Raw genomic sequence first — 19,700 nt, 5'->3', positions numbered from 1 at the left:
TTTTACGACACGTAAACCACGACACTCGTTAATTTAGGTTACGCAGACGAGAGTGACATTAAAAAAGTGTCATCTCTTCAGAAAATTTAAGGATTTAGGTCACGCATTATTGCGTGCCCTTAAATTAGTGTCATAAGAAAAAAAATTAAAAACACATAGGGCGCTGTATCTTAAATGGGCCTCCTCTGTAGGTGTCGCTTTATAATTTTTATGAACACGCGTACCTTAGTTACAAGCGGGAAAAGAAAAGCCTGCTACCCTTTTTGCCCTAAGCGTTTTGACGTATCTTTCATTTTGCTTTCACTGTTGTGCGCGCAACTTCTCAATCACAGATCCAAGGTTACGATTTCATCTCCATCTCTCGACTTCATCATCTCAATCAAGAAAAAAGGCTTCTAATTTCCATTCATTTGCTTCATCTCTGCTATGATTTCACCTGCTTCATCTCGATAGTTTCTCCATTTATCTCTTCTATTTCAGTTTTTCTCAAATTAGGGCTTGCTATTACCAGTCGTAATCTTCCTGATCATCTTCAACTTCTTGTTTAACAGTCGTCATCAATGGCAGATTACCAAATTCGTTGCTATTCGATTCACAATCATCTTTGACCATTTGACTACCCGACCCATTTTGGAGTCTTCAGAATGGCTACGTTGTAGTGGAGTCGCAACTTGAAGCATCATTAGGAACCACCATTGATTCAGAATAATACTCGCTCATGGTTCGACAGTTTGGCAGATTGAGACGAGCACGAGGACCATACATGACTTGGGCAACTTCATAAGCTATGGCAGCTTCAACTGCTGACCCGAAAGTTCCAAGCCATAATCGACTACCTCTATTGGATTCTCGAATCTCAGCTACCCATTTACCCCATGTTCGTTGTTTTACACCTCTGAAATTACACCTCGAGTTCTCAGGTCCTCTTTTACCTTTCATGCGACCTTTCTTTGATCCTTTTGCAGGAACTTTACGTGTTGGTTTAGCTTTTTCATCTAATTTATCGATCTTCTTGTTGTATTCCTTCCATTTCGCTAGAGTTTCTGCTACCCCTTTTGGGCCTTCATGTCTAGTTCGTGATTTTTTCTTTCTGGAGGACTCCATTGATGAAGAAACTTGAGTAGAATGAACCATTTGTGTGTTTATGGGTTTATTTTCATTCCAATTTCCGTTGAACAAGTCGGTAGTTTCTCTATTTATCTCTTATATTTCAGTTTTTTCTCAAATTAGGGCTTGCCAACTGTATGATGAAATGCCTGAGAGAAGAATTACAACCAAAAGTGCATTTTGATTCCCTTTCAAACACTTCAACTAACTGACCATATTACCCTTGTGGTAGTTAACTTTTGTATCATTAGTGAACTGAACTTGGTTCTCTTTAATGTGCAGACAAGGCAAACTGCTCTCTTTTCTGCAACTCAAAAAAAGAAGGTAAAACCTTTTTTCATACACATTTGTATATTTTAACTGTTTATTTCATTGTTTAAATTAAATCATGATAATATTTATTTATTTATTTATATACTTGTTTCTCAAGTTGAGGATCTTGTACACCTATATATCATTTCAAACTACTCCAGTGTACATTGATGTAGATGATGGGAGAACAAGAGTAAGCAAAATATTCCCTTTTTTTGTTCACTATATTTTTGAGTTTTCAATTAGAAGTTATGTTTATACTTTATAATATGATACTGTAGACATGAAATGTGAAAGTGATGTAAATGATGAAATATGAAAAAAAAAATACCTAAGACATCATCAAACAAGCGTTTTTCTTGTGAGGGGTAGCGGTGGCGAACCAACTGAAAGTATATATCAAGGTCAGAATAGTAATTATACATTAGTAAAGAGGTTGATTGGTAAAAGGTGGAAAATAAATACCTTAGCTATATCTTTAGGAAATTGCTCTGATGTAAATTGACCAAAGTAGTCAACATATGCAGTAATTTGTGCCTGGTTATGAAACACAATGAAATATAAAACCACTGTCTAAATATAATAACACTTTTTTAAAAACTGTATAACTTCAAATTGCAAAAAAAGGCACTGATTATACCTTATGTTGTTGCGTATCTAGAGGGGGAGGCCAAAACAGTGAAGATAATCATAGACCATCGGTCCACCTAGCAGATGTGGTAGCCATCTATGAAAAGACTAGAATACCTTCTGCTTTCTACTAATATTAGCAGAGAGGGATATGGTGAAGCTGCGAGCTTTGGTTTTTCAATCTGCTAACAATCATCAAGAATGAGAAGATTGTAATTAAGCATCATCATGTTTCGTACAACTTTTGTTTGTACCCATCACATCAAAAGTTAAAGACTGGAGCGCTTGATCATCACCACCGCTAATAACATTGAAGAAAAGCAAGATTCACAGCCTTCTCCTCCTCTAACATCTGAAACATGCAAGCAATTCACCCCCTACTAATGTGCATTTTTACAACATGCAAGCCCTGTATCAAAGTCTGGATACATGTTGCTGATGCATCTAGCTTTGTTCAGCCAGGAAGCATGATTGATAGGTACATTTACTTGTCTACATAAAAATGATTTAAAGAGGAGACCTTCCTATTAAAGCCACTTCATGATGAGGTACTTCATAATATTTTGTACTTTTTTTACACGCACACTGATATTTTTTTGTTATATGTTTCACACTGAGATTTGGTTCCATCAATTATAGGGTTTTTCAATCTATGTTAACTTTAGATGGATAACTTAGTAATTTATGTATTTATGGTTTATTGATTCTTTTGCAGACAGCCACCAATGGACTGTGCAAGGAAGTTGGATCCACTTGGCAATGTGAAAGAAATGAAGATTACAGAAAGAAGAAGTCCTTTTCTCCAGAGTAAGTATATGTTTGGGTCATAAATTTTTTCAAAATATTTATGTTAGTATTGATTTTTTTAAAGTGCTTCATAGTTTTCATACGAAACTATGTACAGTCAGATGTTATAACTTCATTAAATCCGAGTATCTAATTGTTCTAACATTGCAGGTTATTATAGATTGTGGTTGTGGAGGATAAAGTTGCTTATATCAGTCTTAGGGTGGTTAAAGGTAGTTATAGCAGTTATTAATTTTTATGCTCTTAGTTTTGGTTCTTAAAATGATAGGATATCAATTAGGGTTTCTCTTAGTCGTCAAGGGGGTGGTAAAGGATTGGAGGAAGGGACTTAAGGTCCTTTAAATAGGGTGAAAACCCCAAAAATTAGTGTTTCATCTCCTAACTCCTACTCATCGAGTTCGGGTCCTCCGACTCGTCTAGTAGATCCAATAATCCACGCGGGCTTACCCGCTTCTACACGACGAGTTGGGGGCAACCAACTCGTCGAGTAGGTCCATAAATATGTCGTATAATGCTTTAAACTTGTACCTGGGAGTCGGGGTGTTACAATTCTCCCCCACTTGAACTATACTTCATCCTCGAAGTCTGCTGTAGTGAACAAGTCTGGGTAGTGCTCCCACATCTCTGCCTCTGGCTCCCATGCCCACTCGGATCCCCTCATGTGCCCCCACTGTACCTTTACCAAAGGTACCTCCTTGTTCCGTTGAACCTTCATATTCCTCTCTAGAACATCCACTGGTCTCTCCACATAATTCAGACGCTCACCGACCTGTATATCACCTAATGATACCACTGCCTCCTTATATTGTCACAACTAGCATTTTCAGCTAGGAAATTCTATTCCCATGTAAACATCAGTTATTGTACAAACTTGTACTCTAAGTGAATATCATGCTATATGCTAATATGAAATCATCCATTTGAATCCAAATTTTTTTAGAGGGAAACGAACTTTCGATTTTGTTTACATTTTGTCACTAATTTTTTTTCTTTATCTATTTGCCACTGAACTATTGCAACTGTTCACATTTTACCCTTATGACCGGTAACAATCGGTCATAAGGGTAAATTATGAACAATTTCAATAGTTTAGTGACAAATAGATAACGAAAAAAAGTTTAGTGACTAAATGTGAATAAAATCAAAAATTTGTTACCCTTAAAATCATTATCCCTTTGTCTCACTTACCTATGGTTTAATGAAAGATCATAGACTAGAAAATACTATTATTATTAGATTGTATTTAACCCATGCTTCTACAATTTTATTATTATAATCGGACCTATATAACTGAAATATGAAAGAAAAACTTTACGTAAGAAGCTTGCAAATTTATAAATAAAATAAAAAGGTTTTCACAAAATCTCTTTAACTTTCTCAAACTTATTTGACCAAAAACGACTAACAATGAGGCCCACTATGGAAATATGGATGCGCTTAGCCCCAATAAAACAAGAGGATCCATGATTGAATGAACCCGTCTTAAAGCCCAAGCCTGCAACCCCGTCCGGCCCGAATCCGAAATACACATCCAGATCCAGGACAGGAATTACAACAATAAACCGACCCGGTCCATGCCGTGGAGAACAATCGAACATTACTTCTTCACCGTTCCTCTACCACCGGACTGACTGTCTTCCCGCCATCACAAAGAAGAAAAATGTTGCTCGAATTGCCTCGATTAACCAACTCCCTGAGGGATCCATTCGACGCAGATCAAGCTTATATCAATCGCAAATCCATTCTTCAATCATTCAACAGTCGTCGCAGGTAGTTGATTGCAAACCCTATCACATATGCAACTGTTTTATTCACAATTTGTAAAATTTGTTATGCTAATGAACTGAATATTGAATTGGCTGTAATCAGCTCTGCAAAGTCAGTTGACGAATTCGAAGTTGCTCGAAAGATTGTTCATCGATGGGATGAAGGTACTCTCGTTAACTCGCACTATTGTTTTATATACATACTTACATTTGCTATTATGCAAAATATATGATCACTCCTTTCGTAATATTCAAGTAAAATAGAGGCGTGGATGGATTTGAGAGATTAACGCGCAGATGTTTAACTTGAATTGACCAATCGTAGACTCTTAGCTAAAGTTTTGCTAGCTACGTTAAAACTTTATAGGAGACAATGAAACACTATCAATAGACTTTTATCATGAATTTTGCTATTTAAAACTACCTGGTGTGTACTAAAACTATATGATATGAAAACATTTTAAGTTCATATTTTTATTGGGTACTTGAAATTGGTGTAGCTTCTATTGAAGTCCGCCAAGCATACAAACAATTTGTTGGGGCTGTGGTTGAGTTGATTGATGGAGTAGTGATCAATGAGGAGTTCAAAGAGGTGGCGTTGGCAGTGTACAGGCTTTTTGGTACTCATGGAGAAGAGGAAGAAGAGAATAGAAGGATCATTGAAAAGAAGTAAAAAATTCTTGCCTTTACCTGTAAATACATTCATCAACAGACAATATTTATCTTAAAACACTTTATGTTTCTGCAGATCTGAACTACAAAAACTACTTGGTTATTCTGTTTCGGATACAAAGCTACAGAAAGTTGTTAATGCTGTGCAAAGTCTTTCCAAGTTGCAGCCAGACAACCACAAATTGGCTGAAAACCAAGTCAATGCCAGTGATGATGGTCAAGAGTTTGGTGCAAACTTGGTTTTTCACCACCCAGCCCGGTTCTTGGTTGATGAATCTATTGAGGATGTAGAGATGTGGGGGGAGGATTCAAATGTAACTTCTACCTCACTTCATGGGGACTGGTATGATAACAATGAGGTCACTAATCACCATCCTGTTGGTGGAGTTTTTGATTTAGGATGGTTAAGAGATGAATGCAATAAAATAGTAAAAAGTAGTACTTCTCAGCTTCCTCAAGATGAACTAGCAATGGCTATTTGTCGGGTACTTGATTCAGACAAGGCTGGTGATGAGGTAATGAAGTGGTCAATTCATTGTGATTTTGAAAGGTTTTTTTCCTTTGGATTTCTAAGTTATCCGAATGCTTTTACTTTTGTTTTGAAGATAGCTGGTGATTTGTTGGATCTAGTTGGTGATAGTGCATTTGAAACTGTTCAAGATCTTATCATGGTGAGAAACGAACATTTTTGTTGCATTTATTTACTCATTTTTATCAGTTATCATCAGTGTTCTTGTTATATTTCTCCAATTCAGCATAGGAAGGAACTCGTGGAAGCCATTCATCATGGGATGCTGAACTTAAAATCTGAAAAGGTGGTTTCTGGGTCTCAACCACGCATGCCTAGCTATGGTACTCAGGTATGAATTTATTCATTTGTTCTTTGTAGTTTTGTTGTTATTCTCACATGCATGAAAGTTGGTTGTCAACAGTCCATTATGACATTGTATTTACAACTCAACCAAAGATAATAAATGCCTACACTTCTCATTTGGCATTGTACTTACAACTCAACTAAAGACCTCACATTTCTCCCAATGTCCTTACTTTATACACACATACAACACAACTGCTTACCAAAAACATTGAAATTTACAAGGTAATAACTCTTAAAAGTTTGGTTGTTACACAACAATTGATACAGGTTACAGTTCAAACAGAATCAGAAAAGCAAATTGATAAACTAAGACGCAAAGAGGAGAAGAAACATAAACGAGGAACTGATCATGGGGCTGATAACGAGTTGTCTGTTATGAGTTTTAGTTCTTTACTTCAAGCAAGTGCAAAGAAAAGCCCCTTTGATGATCTGATTGGACATGGTGAAGGGTCAAACACATTAGCAGTTACTGCTCTTCCTCAGGGAACAACTAGGAAACATCATAAGGGATATGAAGAAGTTTCCATCCCTCCAACACAAACTGCACCCATGAAGCCTGGAGAGAAGCTGGTACCTTCTTTTTTCCTTTTCTAATTTATAATAAATCATGTGTAGTGATTTATAGTTTTTATTGTATTGTTCTTTTAGATTGAAATAACTGAGTTGGATGAATTTGCACAAGCTGCTTTTCAAGGCTACAAATCACTCAACCGTATTCAGAGCAGAATTTTCCATACTACTTACAACACTAATGAGAACATTCTGGTCAGTCCAAAATTGAATAAGTTCATTAATACATATGATGCCAAGAAATAAGATCCTTTGTCCTCAAGCAACCATCATGTTTTCCAGGTTTGTGCTCCAACAGGAGCTGGGAAAACAAATATAGCTATGATTGCTGTTCTACATGAGGTGCACAAATACTCTGATCTCATAGAGATTGATTTCTCCTGTAAAACTTATTTTCAAATTAAATCATACCAAGTGATGTTTACAGATTGGACAGCACTTCAAAGATGGCTACTTGCATAAAGAAGAGTTTAAGATAGTTTATGTTGCTCCCATGAAGGTACAACTGATATTATCATTTAAACCCATTATTCTTTTTAATTCTTACTATCTCTTTTGGACATGCAATCTCTAGGCATTAGCTGCTGAAGTTACCAAGGCATTTAGCCATCGATTAGCTCCATTGAACATGGTTGTGAAAGAACTTACTGGGGACATGCAACTCTCCAAAAATGAACTCGAAGAAACTCAGGTATTTTACAACTTTGGAAATTAAGTTATACAACTGGTGTTTGAGTTTTAATATTGGAATATTTTCTCACAGATGATTGTGACAACACCTGAGAAATGGGATGTAATTACTCGTAAAAGCAGTGACATGTCACTGTCCATGCTAGTAAAGCTCTTGATTATTGATGAAGTACATCTGCTGAATGATGATAGAGGGCCTGTAATAGAAGCATTAGTGGCCCGCACACTTCGCCAGGTGGAGTCAACACAGTCAATGATCCGTATTGTAGGCCTTTCAGCTACTCTTCCCAATTATCTCGAGGTTGATCTTCTATCCTCCTTGATATACAGAACACTAGGGTTGATTTACCTCTGTGCTGTGTAGCTTGATTTGCTGACATCATCCCCAACTTTCAGGTTGCACAATTTCTGAGGGTTAACACTGAGGCGGGTCTCTTCTTCTTTGATTCTAGCTATCGTCCTGTGCCTCTTGCACAGCAATATATTGGAATTACAGAGACGAATTATCAAGCACGAAATGAATTGTTGAATGAAGTTTGCTACAAAAAGGTTTTTTTCTTTTTCTTCATTCATGACTACCCGTTTTTGTACTATCTTTGGTCACTAAAACTTCTTATTCCCAGGTTTCTGAATCACTAAAGCAAGGGCATCAAGCTATGGTGTTTGTTCATTCACGGAAGGACACTGGGAAAACAGCTGATAAACTGGTAATAATTCGTATTTATAAGACAGACTGTGTTTTTGTTAGTAGGCGCATCTCCAAACTTTATTCCAAAGGATTATTGGACTCATTTGATTCGGAATCATATGATAGTGAATTGACAAAGCAACCCTTTACCGGAAAGAGTAATATGCCTAGTGAACTAGTGGCCCTTGTGCATACTGATGTTTGTGGACCATTCAGTATGCCAACCAGGGGATGAAATAAGTGCTTTGTCACATTTATTGATGATTTCAATACATTGACATGGTGTATTGTACAGGTTGAACTTGCCCGGAAGTATGATGAGCTAGACCTCTTCAGGAATGATGAACATCCTCAGTTTCAGTTGCTTAAGGTAAGGACTAAGGACATTGTCAGACTTGGAACAATCCGGAAACAGTCATATCATGATCTAACTTGAGGTGTCACCATCACCTACTTTATTTGTTTCCAGATGGAGGTCTCAAAGTCTAGGAACAAAGAGCTCGTTCAGCTATTTGGATCAGGAGTTGGCATCCATCATGCAGGAATGTTACGTGCTGATAGAGGTTTGACCGAGCGACTTTTTTCTGATGGATTGCTGAAGGTGTTTATTTAACTCTTCCTTTGGCTTTTCTCTTTAATTTTTGTGGTATGTCACTCAATGTGTTACCATTTCTTTTCAGGTCCTTGTTTGTACAGCAACTTTGGCATGGGGAGTAAATCTACCTGCACACACTGTTGTAATTAAGGTTGTTAAAATGTGGAATACCTGTGTGTGTGTGTGTGTGTATTGGTTTATGTTATTTGTTTATAAATTGCAGGAAATAACAACACACTTTATTCTTTTTTTATCAATATAGGCCATAACCATATTTTGTACCCATATTAGCATTGTACTTACATTTCATCTTACCCATAATAACAACATACTTAACTTTATTACTGGTAATAGCAAGGTACTTACATTTGTTTACACATGATGGCAATATACTTACAACTGTTATGCATAATAGGCTAATAGCAACATACATACATTTCTTTACCAATAACAATAATATGCAACAAATAAAGTACATTGCTCATATTAATAGCGAAATGAAATTACACCACTATTATGGGTAAAAAGAGTATAAGTTCATTGCTATTATGGATACAAAATAAGGTACATTGTTTCATGGGAAAAAATATATAAGCAGGTTATTATCATGAGTAAAAACTAGAATACAATTGCTTATATAGTGCTATTCCTTGCAATTTGCCCAATGTTTATTAATCATCACACCTACCTTTGAAACAGGGGACTCAGTTGTATGATCCAAAGGCTGGTGGATGGCGAGATCTGGGTATGCTGGACGTTATGCAGGTGTCATCAATGTTTTCATTAAATTATTTGTTGTTTTTTTTTAAAAAAAAGTTATTATTTAAGTTCTAACGTTGTGTTCTTCATTGTATGTAGATTTTTGGACGTGCTGGAAGACCTCAGTTTGATAAAAGTGGTGAAGGCATTATAATTACATCTCATGATAAGTTGGCCTACTATCTGCGGCTTTTGACTAGTCAACTTCCCATAGAAAGCCAGTTCATTACCTCCTTGAAAGATAACTTAAATGCAGAGGTCACATTGGGGACTGTGACAAATGTGAAGGAAGCTTGTGCATGGCTTGGATACACATACCTTTTTATAAGAATGAAGATGAATCCTCTGGCATATGGTATTGGATGGGATGAGGTATACTTAACTTTTTGGCACATGTATATTATTGTTTGATTTACATTACTTATCAAGCTTATGACTATTATTTATGTGATAATTGCTTTCATTATGATAGGTTATTGCAGATCCTTCATTGAGTATGAAGCAAAGATCACTTGTTTCAGATGCTGCACGTGCACTTGACAAAGCTAAAATGATGCGTTTTGATGAAAAAAGTGGGAACTTCTATTGTACTGAACTTGGTCGCATTGCTAGTCACTTTTATATTCAATATTCTAGTGTGGAGACATACAATGAGATGCTGAGACGCCATATGAGTGATAGTGAGGTAACAAGTTCTTGTCTATTTAGCGGTTTCTTTATTTTTTCTGTCCAACTCCTGTATGGGTAAAGCGGCTGAATGTGTAATGATGTTTGTCTGGATAAAGTGATGTATACACAAGGCATGTTTCTTTTCTTGGCTGAATAAACTGCCTAACTGAGCTAAATGATCATTTTACTCTTACATTCGAACAAACAATTTTCATGATATTCATCAAATTATTGCAAGGAGAGTTAGGAGGGAAAAACATGGAAAATTAGGTAAAAAGTCGGTGCATGAATAAATTACGTTTTTTGGATTAACCCATTAAGTCGTTTTGTCTAAGGTTAAGTAAAAATGAAACAACCATGTATAGCTATCTAGATTAAATGCTTCACCAATTAAGCTCATTAATTCAAAAAGAAACAGTTCCTTACTTTGGTATTTGATTGGTATTAATTTTTTGCAGATAATCGACATGGTTGCTCACTCTACTGAATTTGAAAATATTGTTGTTCGAGAGGAGGAGCAAAATGAATTGGAAACCTTAGCCCGCACTGTCTGTCCTTTAGAAGTCAAGGGTGGTCCCACAAATAAACATGGAAAAGTATCTATTTTAATTCAGGTATAGCCTATTAAAGATCAAGAATAAGTACTCGACAATTAAGTTTATATGATTTGCCTTTATCTAATAACATTTTGATTCTTTGCAGCTATACATATCTCGAGGGTCTATCGATGCATTTTCCTTAATTTCTGATGCGGCATACATTAGTGCCAGCTTGGCACGTATAATGCGGGCCCTTTTTGAAATTTGTTTGCGTAGAGGATGGTGTGAGATGACTTCCTTCATGTTGGAGTATTGCAAAGCTGTAGATCGTCAAATATGGCCCCACCAGCATCCTCTCAGACAATTTGACAGAGATATATCACCAGAAGTTTGTCTAACCATCTCCATGTTGCTATTTTTCCATATGCTTTTTCTTCATCCTTTTTCTTATTTATTTTTTCCATTTTATTTCAGATAATTCGGAAGCTAGAAGAACGAGAGATTGACTTGAGTCATCTTCTAGAGATGCAAGAGAAGGAAATTGGAGCTATGATCCGTTATGCACCTGCAGGAAGAGTAAGTACTAAGTACTAAGTGGTGTCCTATAGTTTAATCTCCCAACAATGTCAATTGTGTAAGTTTTTATTTGGATGCATTTTGATTTTGAAGGTAGTGAAGCAATATATAGGATTCTTTCCATCAATCTTGTTGTCTGCCACAATAAGTCCGATCACTAGAACTGTTTTAAAGGTAACTCTTTTGATAACCATTAGTATGGAGTTTGGTATTTATATTTTATATACAGCATATTGATATTGAGATTTGTTTCAGGTAGATCTGGTCTTAACTCCAGACTTTGTATGGAAAGATCGCTGGCATGGTGCTGCACAACGTTGGTGGATTCTTGTTGAGGTTCTTTTTTATGTTTATGTGGATTATAATTTGCCATTTAATAATTCAATGGTAGTAACAAGTCACAAGTGCACTGTATTAATGTGGAACCTTTTATGAAAAAAAAAAAAAATCATGCAGGATTCAGAGAATGATCATATCTACCACTCGGAGCTTTTTACATTGACCAAACGAGCAGCAAAAGGGGAACCACAGAAGCTTTCCTTCACTGTGCCGATTTTTGAACCACATCCTCCTCAATACTACATTCGTGCTGTTTCTGATTCTTGGTTGCAATCTGAGGCTTTCTATACTATCTCTTTTAAGAATCTAGCCCTACCAGAGGTCATTATAGTAAATTAACATTCAGACATGTTTATGATTGGCAATTCTTGTTGTAAAGTTGATTTTGGTATTCCTTTTTTTATTCAGAGCCATACAACACACACTGAACTTCTAGATCTGAAGCCACTTCCTGTGACTGCACTTGGCAACAAGGCTTACGAAGCTTTGTACAGATTTTCACACTTCAATCCTATTCAAACCCAGGTATGGCTTCCTAGATTGTGGATGTTGTTACTATATTAGCCATGTTGTTATCACTAATTACGTTGTATGCCACTGATGGTTTTGATGGTACTTGGCAGGCTTTTCATGTGTTATATCACACACAGAACAACGTTCTTTTAGGAGCTCCTACTGGAAGTGGGAAAACTATATCTGCAGAGCTTGCTATGCTTCATTTATTCAATACAGCCCCTGATATGAAGGTACAAATTACAGTATTTATCTTGAGATCAGTATGTCCAGTGGCTCACATATATTTAAAAACTGAAGTTCTTGTTTATGGCTCACTTAAATTTACAGGTTATTTACATAGCACCATTAAAAGCCATAGTTCGAGAACGAATGAATGATTGGAAGAATGGCCTTGTCTCTAAACTTGGTAAAAAGATGGTAAGTGTACCTTTAATTTTTGTGGGTCCACATGGAATATAGTAGATCAACACTGGGATACTTAATCTATCACATGTGAAACATGATTTGATATTTACACATGGTGCTCTATCAGGTTGAGATGACTGGTGATTACACTCCAGACATGATGGCTCTGATGTCAGCAGATATCATAATCTCAACTCCTGAAAAGTGGGATGGTATTAGTCGTAATTGGCACAGTCGAAGCTATGTCACTAAGGTTCTTTTCTTACTTACCTCAGAGTTACATAACAACAATGACAATATGACATATCATTATTATTATTGTTATAACCAAAGTATTGCATATTATATATTTTTATGTTGAAAATTGTCTTCAATTCTTTTGGCAGGTTGGCCTCATGATTTTGGATGAGATTCACCTACTTGGAGCTGATCGTGGACCTATACTTGAGGTACATGTCATGTTACCCTGCAGATATGCTTTTTTGGGATTAATTCTTTACTGATTTTAAATTGGTCGCCAGGTCATCGTCTCAAGGATGAGATACATATCATCACAAACGGAGCGACCCGTTCGGTTTGTTGGTTTGTCAACAGCCTTAGCAAATGCCCAGTGAGTTTTTTTTTTTGGTTCATCACATTTATATGTTTTAACAATTATATATATATATTTTTCATATTGCTCCAATTTTACAATGTTTTTAGGAATCTGGCTGACTGGTTGGGAGTTGAGGAGATTGGTCTGTTCAATTTCAAGCCAAGTGTACGACCTGTGCCTCTTGAAGTTCATATACAGGCAAGGCGACTTTCTTTTCCACTTGTATAAAAGTCTGAAATACACAAGAAGTTTTCAAATATTAACAATTAATCATTTCAATTTACAGGGGTACCCAGGGAAATTCTACTGTCCAAGAATGAATAGCATGAATAAGCCAACCTATGCTGCCATATGTACACACTCACCAACAAAACCAGTTTTAATATTTGTTTCATCTCGTCGGCAGACAAGGCTCACTGCATTAGAACTCATTCAGGTATTTTTATTAATTTTCTTGAAATGAAAGCTCGTGTTACATACTATTTTTATTCATTAAACTCATATTTTATTTTCTTTTGCAACATGAAGTATGCCGCTTCAGATGAACATCCAAGGCAGTTTCTTGCCATGCCTGAGGAGGCGCTACAGATGATTGTTTCTCAGGTCACTGATCAGAATCTTAGGCACACTCTACAATTTGGTATCGGATTACATCATGCAGGATTAAACGACAAAGATAGATCTTTTGTTGAGGAACTTTTTGCAAACAACAAGATTCAGGTAGGACTTGTATTATTTTTTTGAAAAAAATATCAATACCCATGATTGGGAAAACCCTTTTTCATCTACATTTTATGGAAAATTACTGTTTCAGGTTTTGGTTTGCACAAGTACGTTAGCTTGGGGGGTAAATCTTCCAGCTCATCTGGTTATAATAAAGGTTAGTCAAACTTTTAGCATCCACAATTATCAAAGAATTTTTTATTTCTGCCACATCAGCTTTCTACTAACCTTTATTTGACTAAACCCTATCATCACAAACCTTCTCCAATGCATAAACCTTTTTTTAAAACAACTATTTTGTTCACCTCTATTTGAAATCTTCTATAAAGCCCAATCATCAAAATTTTCGATTTTATATTTCTTAAAAAGAATATTACTTGACTTCAGCACTTGAAAGATGATAGAATTATCACGTATGTCGTTAACAAAATATGAAACGATAAAAATATTATATTATTGCTATGTTTTTTTAACATTGATTTTGGGGAGTAGCATGAAATATTTGATAAATAGATTAGTAAGTCAGAAGATAATAAAGATCAAAAGTTAAATATGATTAGGGAAGTAAATGAAATATTACTGGATGAAAGGGTTTAAATGTGAAAAACACAAATAAAATAAGCATTTAAAGAGCTATAAGTGGTCAAGTAAAAGACAGAAAAAACGTTGTATTCTAATGATAAAAAGTAAAAACCCTTTCAAAGCCTAAATCAAATAGTCAAAAGCTATAAAATAACCTCCGATTGGAGGGTCATTGATTTGATATGTTATGTTATTGATATTGGGTTTTTATGACATGCTGCAGGGAACAGAGTATTATGATGGGAAAGCAAAGCGTTACGTTGATTTTCCAATCACAGACATCTTGCAAATGATGGGACGTGCAGGTCGTCCTCAATATGATCAACATGGGAAAGCCGTCATTCTTGTACATGAACCCAAAAAAAGCTTCTATAAAAAGGTCAATTTATAAAATTATAAAGCAAGAGAAAAAAAAACAAATATATGATATACACACAATGTTGCAATTGCTGACGTGCATATAATTTTTTCTTTTGCAGTTTCTTTATGAACCATTTCCAGTTGAAAGCAGTCTTAGAGACCAGCTCCATGATCACATCAATGCTGAAATAGTTTCTGGAACAATTTCTCATAAGCAAGATGCTGTACATTATATGACCTGGACTTATCTGTTCCGTAGACTGGTAATATTTTTTTAAACCCTAAAACTGATTAAACATGTGTCATCATTTCCATGAATATTACATTTTTTTGACATTATTACACATGTGGCAGATGGTTAATCCAGCTTATTATGGATTGGAGGATTGTGATCCCGGAAGTTTAAATTCTTACCTATCAAGGTAAAAACCGTACTATATCTTCACTAAATTAACAAAATATCACCTGTTTCATTTTTTTTAGTACTAAATACACAATTTTGCTTGCAGTCTAGTGCAGAACACATTTGAAGATTTAGAAGATGGTGGATGCATTAAGATGGATGAAGAAAATGTGGAGTCTTTAATGTTAGGTTCAATAGCATCACAATATTATCTGAAATACATGACAATTTCCATGTTTGCTTCAAATATAGAGTCAGATACCTCTCTTGAAGTAAGTAAAACTTATACCAAAGTTTTATCATTATGATCATTTTGATATTTATTCTTACAGTATATCATCTTACTTTCAGGTTTTCCTTAATGTACTTTCGGCTGCTTCCGAATACGATGAACTTCCTGTCCGTCATAACGAGGTAATTTTATTACGCTCTGTATTTTTCTGCTGACGTGGCTCAACTTGTTGCTGAAGTGGACATATGATGTGGCAGGCTTATTGAAATAACTTCATTAAATAGTGATCAAGTTCCATTTTTGTGAAAATGTTGAAACATTGAAGGGACAATGTCACAACTCAGTTACATTGGAACAAAACTGAAACTTGATTATAATTTAATGAAACTGTTTCAGTAAATCTGCCACATCAACAACAAAAAAACATAATTTTCATACACTTGAACAAAAAAAAATACAAAATTTCACAACCTTAAGGATATAGACAGTGACATGCAATATCTTTTTGGGTTCTAACCTGATTGTTTCTATTGTAGGAGAACTATAACGAAGCATTATCTGCCAAAGTCCCATATGCAGTCGACAAAAATCGCCTCGATGATCCACATGTTAAAGCAAATTTGCTTTTCCAGGTCAGCATGATCTCAGACACTTTTCAAAAACCGAAAAAAATTCTACTTCTTTCTTTTACTAAACTTTATTTTTATTTTTTTAAATCCAAAGGCGCATTTTTCTCAAGTGGAACTGCCAATCAGCGACTATTACACAGACTTGAAGTCAGTGCTGGATCAAAGTATACGTATTATTCAAGCCATGATAGATATATGTGCAAATAGTGGATGGCTGGAAAGTTCCATTACTTGTATGCATCTTCTCCAGATGGTCATGCAGGTATTATTATGCCCAACCATTTTGTATTTTGTTTTGCATGTATGGTCAGCTTTTTTAATTTTGACTTTTGTTATATATGTATATCATGTGATTGATGTCAGGGTATGTGGTTTGAGAGGGATTCACCCCTATGGATGTTGCCATGCATGAGTGAAGACCTTTTCAGCTTATTGCAAAAAGGAGGAATTTCAAATATACAACAGTTACTGGATCTCCCGAAAATGAGTATGCAATCTAGATTTGGAAACAGCGCTTCAAGACTACAACAGGTATTAAAAATAATTTAGAGCAAATTACAAGTTTAGTCCCTGTGGTATATATATATCAAACGCTATGGTTTTGTTTTCATCTAGATGTATTGCAATGCTCGTCCCTGTCACTATCACTATCGTGTTAAAAAAGTGTTTTTTTTTTTTTTTTTTTTAAATCCAAAGAAAAATGACTATTTGTCCCTCATCTTGATCTTCTTCGGTTAAACCCCTAACAAAATCACCAATCTTCATCTTAAACTCTAAGAACAAACCCAAACCCAAACCCACAAATATATCATAACTAAGAAAATCAAGATCCAAATTAAAAGAAACCCACAAATTTACCATTTTTGTTATTTTGATGAAGCCGTATTGATTTTCTTTTTTGCATTAAAATAAATAAAATATGGTGAATATTTGGGTTTCTTCTGATTTAGATCTTGCTTTCCTTTTTGTTATAGTTTATTTCTAGGTGAAGGAAATTGAGGATTTGTTTAGATTTTTCTATCCAATATTAGACAATGAAGATGAGGGCAATATAGTCATTTCTTCAGACAAACTTTGCAACAAAACTAATCTTTAAAGACCACCCGCACAACACTGGAAATAGAACATATGGACAGAAATCATAACTTTTGACATACCACAGAGACTAAAATGTGGTATATTAATTATGTGCATGAATGTCTTGTCTTATATTTATGGTTTCAGGATCTACAACATTTCCCGCGAATTCAAGTCAAACTCAAGATTCAAGGAAGGGATGTTGGGGCGTCTCTTAATATTCGTTTGGAGAGATCCAACTCCAATCGTAGAAAATCATCAAGAGCTTTTACCCCTCGTTTCCCAAAGGTACACTCAATGTGTCTGACATGTATTGTAGTGTGACAAAAGTCGCAATTTATTTGATATCTTAACACCCTCATCCTCGTCATCAAAGATAGCCCATAGAAAGCTCGTCCTCTCTAACATTCTTTCTTTGTTTTTTCAGTTGAAAGATGAAGCATGGTGGTTGGTTCTTGGGAACTCCTCAACCTCTGAACTACATGCTCTTAAAAGAGTTTCCTTCACAAACAATGTGGTTACCCGCATGAAGTTGCCACCAACCGCAACCAATATTCAGGTAATTAATTACTTTTGTCCTACACCTTTTCTTCTTCTTATTCCTTTTTGCTTATGTGGATGATTTTTTTATTTGGTAGGGGATGAAGTTGTTTCTGATATCAGATTGTTATCTTGGATTTGATCAAGAATACTCGATTGAAGAGGTTATGGAGTCTTAGCAGCTGGAATGCTGGACACCACCATAGTAAATAGTAAATACCTTAGCTTTACAAATTAATCATATGGACATGAAACAGTACAACTATATAGTGAATGTAAACATTTGAAAACCCTACTTTTCCAAGCTTTTCAAAATCTCACATTTTCATATGGATATGTTGAGCGAGATACTTTTCTTGTTGGTGACTAATTTCATGTTCGAGAACATTATCTTTCATTTGATTACAAAGTGACTACATCTTTGATGAAAGTACACTTCTTAAAATAATAATTGACTGAATATGTTTCTTATACCATAAAAAATGGTTTATTTTTCATTTTTTTCTACAAAAACCTAATTTTTACATATTTTCTAAATGAAGTCGGTTATCAACGACAGGTAAATTGGGTTTATTAAATTAAAAATTTTATATTTTACCTTTTTTTTTTTTTTTTTCCGTTTTAGACCTATTTTTTTTTTCAAAATAAAACTAGTTTTGACATTTTTTTTATTTCATTAATGAAGCCGGTTACCAGCAAGTAATCCAATATCCTTCTAACTCATATGCATTTTAAGCATCAATCATCTTAAAGAAATGAATCTAAAACCCTAGGTTACATTTTCAAAAGTAGTTCTAGGGCTATTTTCGTAAGGTTTGATAGTGTTAAGGATGGGCGTTTTGACTGAGAAACAAAGTCGGAACCGGTTGAAACCAAATTGTTGTTGTTGGTGAAAACTTATGACTAAACATCTTTTGTAGGATTCAAAGTAAAAATGTTGTTCATGATCTTGGATAGTTTACTATTCTATATTTTATTCTTATATACCTGGTCAAATCAGTATCTCATAAAGAAACACGAGCAATACATGAACAAAACACGTTGGAAAAGGCTTGGTCTCCAAGAATCTCAGGAGAGAAGATAAAGGAAGATCCCGGATTTGTAAGAGACTTAGTCAGCTATCATATGTATAAATAGAGGAGTTGAGATCATTTCACACATTCTATACACTTATTAATAACACACAACACAATACACCAAAACTCTGTGTGTGTGTGTGTGTAATCGTCTTCATTTAATAAAAACTCTAAGGCATAATGACTTTTGTCATGTCACTTCTTGAGGTTTTATGCTGAAGATCTTGAAAATATCAAAGGGCTTTCCTCCGTATATCCTGTTGCATCTTCAGTATTTACTTTTATATGTTTCAAACATCTTAATCTTGTACTTATTTTCAATATCTTTGTATTTGTATGCATTTAATATATTTGAATAATCTAAAATCTTTAGCGGGTCTTAAGCATCTCTACAGTTCTACTTATATTGAACATCTTGAGACTTTCAAACACATGTTTACATATTATTAACATTTATGATATTTCTTTAGTTGTTACAAACTTACAATAAATTATTTACAAGTTTTTCTCCACATTCTAGATATAATTAACATTCTGAATATATCAAACATACAAAACCGTTAAAATATCTATTTGCATATCTGATTTATTTTGGTTCCAAGAACCGAACCAAAATAATTGTTTCACTTTAAACTGCCATAACTATTTTCTTATAAATCCAATTGACCTGAACATTTTTTTTCCACATGTACTTACATTGTTTTGTTTACTTTGTTACAAGTTTGATTGACCTTATATTGGCATGGTAATTGGTTCTTGCAAATTACATTTTCGATTATTTTGTATCCAATCCAACCATCGGTTCTTAGGACAACCTCCGAAAACAGACACAGTTTTGTGAAAATAGCCTTGAGACATGAGGTAGATATACTACTAGAAACAAGGTTTTTAGTTACGAAATTAGTGACGGGAATAATTCTCTAGCAAATTTATAGCGTTTAACAATGGATTATCGACGAATTTGTA

The 19,700-nt window shown here is 35.0% G+C and overlaps 2 protein-coding genes across 2 annotated transcripts; one reads left to right on the top strand and one right to left on the bottom strand.

Annotated features, from left to right (window-relative positions):
* Window positions 1-648: 648 nt before the first annotated feature.
* On the bottom strand, window positions 649-1,134 carry LOC145049503 (dehydration-responsive element-binding protein 2A-like). Its single transcript, XM_078997898.1, has one exon. The coding sequence runs from the start codon at window positions 1,132-1,134 to the stop codon at window positions 649-651; it is 486 nt and encodes a 161-aa protein (XP_078854024.1).
* A 3,307-nt stretch (window positions 1,135-4,441) lies between these two features.
* On the top strand, window positions 4,442-17,988 carry LOC145052456 (U5 small nuclear ribonucleoprotein helicase). Its single transcript, XM_079000283.1, has 47 exons — window positions 4,442-4,626; window positions 4,726-4,787; window positions 5,123-5,291; window positions 5,371-5,809; window positions 5,900-5,965; window positions 6,050-6,154; window positions 6,439-6,741; window positions 6,820-6,936; window positions 7,024-7,083; window positions 7,169-7,240; window positions 7,316-7,432; window positions 7,505-7,732; window positions 7,828-7,980; window positions 8,055-8,138; window positions 8,415-8,489; window positions 8,589-8,720; window positions 8,800-8,865; window positions 9,414-9,479; window positions 9,573-9,845; window positions 9,946-10,158; window positions 10,601-10,756; window positions 10,845-11,069; window positions 11,156-11,257; window positions 11,351-11,431; window positions 11,513-11,593; window positions 11,714-11,917; window positions 12,005-12,121; window positions 12,220-12,342; window positions 12,440-12,529; window positions 12,645-12,770; window positions 12,904-12,966; window positions 13,039-13,127; window positions 13,220-13,310; window positions 13,399-13,548; window positions 13,641-13,832; window positions 13,927-13,992; window positions 14,641-14,796; window positions 14,897-15,040; window positions 15,132-15,199; window positions 15,287-15,452; window positions 15,532-15,594; window positions 15,949-16,044; window positions 16,136-16,303; window positions 16,405-16,572; window positions 17,266-17,406; window positions 17,546-17,677; window positions 17,757-17,988. The coding sequence occupies exons 1-47, from the start codon at window positions 4,517-4,519 to the stop codon at window positions 17,835-17,837; spliced, it is 6,249 nt and encodes a 2,082-aa protein (XP_078856409.1). The 5' UTR covers window positions 4,442-4,516; the 3' UTR covers window positions 17,838-17,988.
* The last annotated feature ends 1,712 nt before the right edge of the window (window positions 17,989-19,700 follow it).

Source organism: Lactuca serriola, chromosome 5, assembly GCF_051521515.1.
Source record: "Lactuca serriola cultivar US96UC23 chromosome 5, Lser_US96UC23_V15, whole genome shotgun sequence".
Taxonomy (NCBI): Eukaryota; Viridiplantae; Streptophyta; class Magnoliopsida; order Asterales; family Asteraceae; genus Lactuca; species Lactuca serriola.
The sequence above is the reverse complement of the archived record's forward strand: the minus strand, read 5'-3'. Positions and strand labels throughout refer to the sequence as shown.

Excerpts from the sequence above, each read along its gene's own strand:
- LOC145052456 (XM_079000283.1), top strand. The coding sequence starts at position 4,517 with ATGTTGCTCGAATTGCCTCGATTAACCAACTCCCTGAGGGATCCATTC. Across the intron at positions 11,258-11,350 it reads GTTATGCACCTGCAGGAAGA|GTAGTGAAGCAATATATAGG; the intron begins GTAAGTACTAAG and ends TTGATTTTGAAG. Across the intron at positions 13,549-13,640 it reads CTGCATTAGAACTCATTCAG|TATGCCGCTTCAGATGAACA; the intron begins GTATTTTTATTA and ends TGCAACATGAAG.
- LOC145049503 (XM_078997898.1), bottom strand. The coding sequence starts at position 1,134 with ATGGTTCATTCTACTCAAGTTTCTTCATCAATGGAGTCCTCCAGAAAG.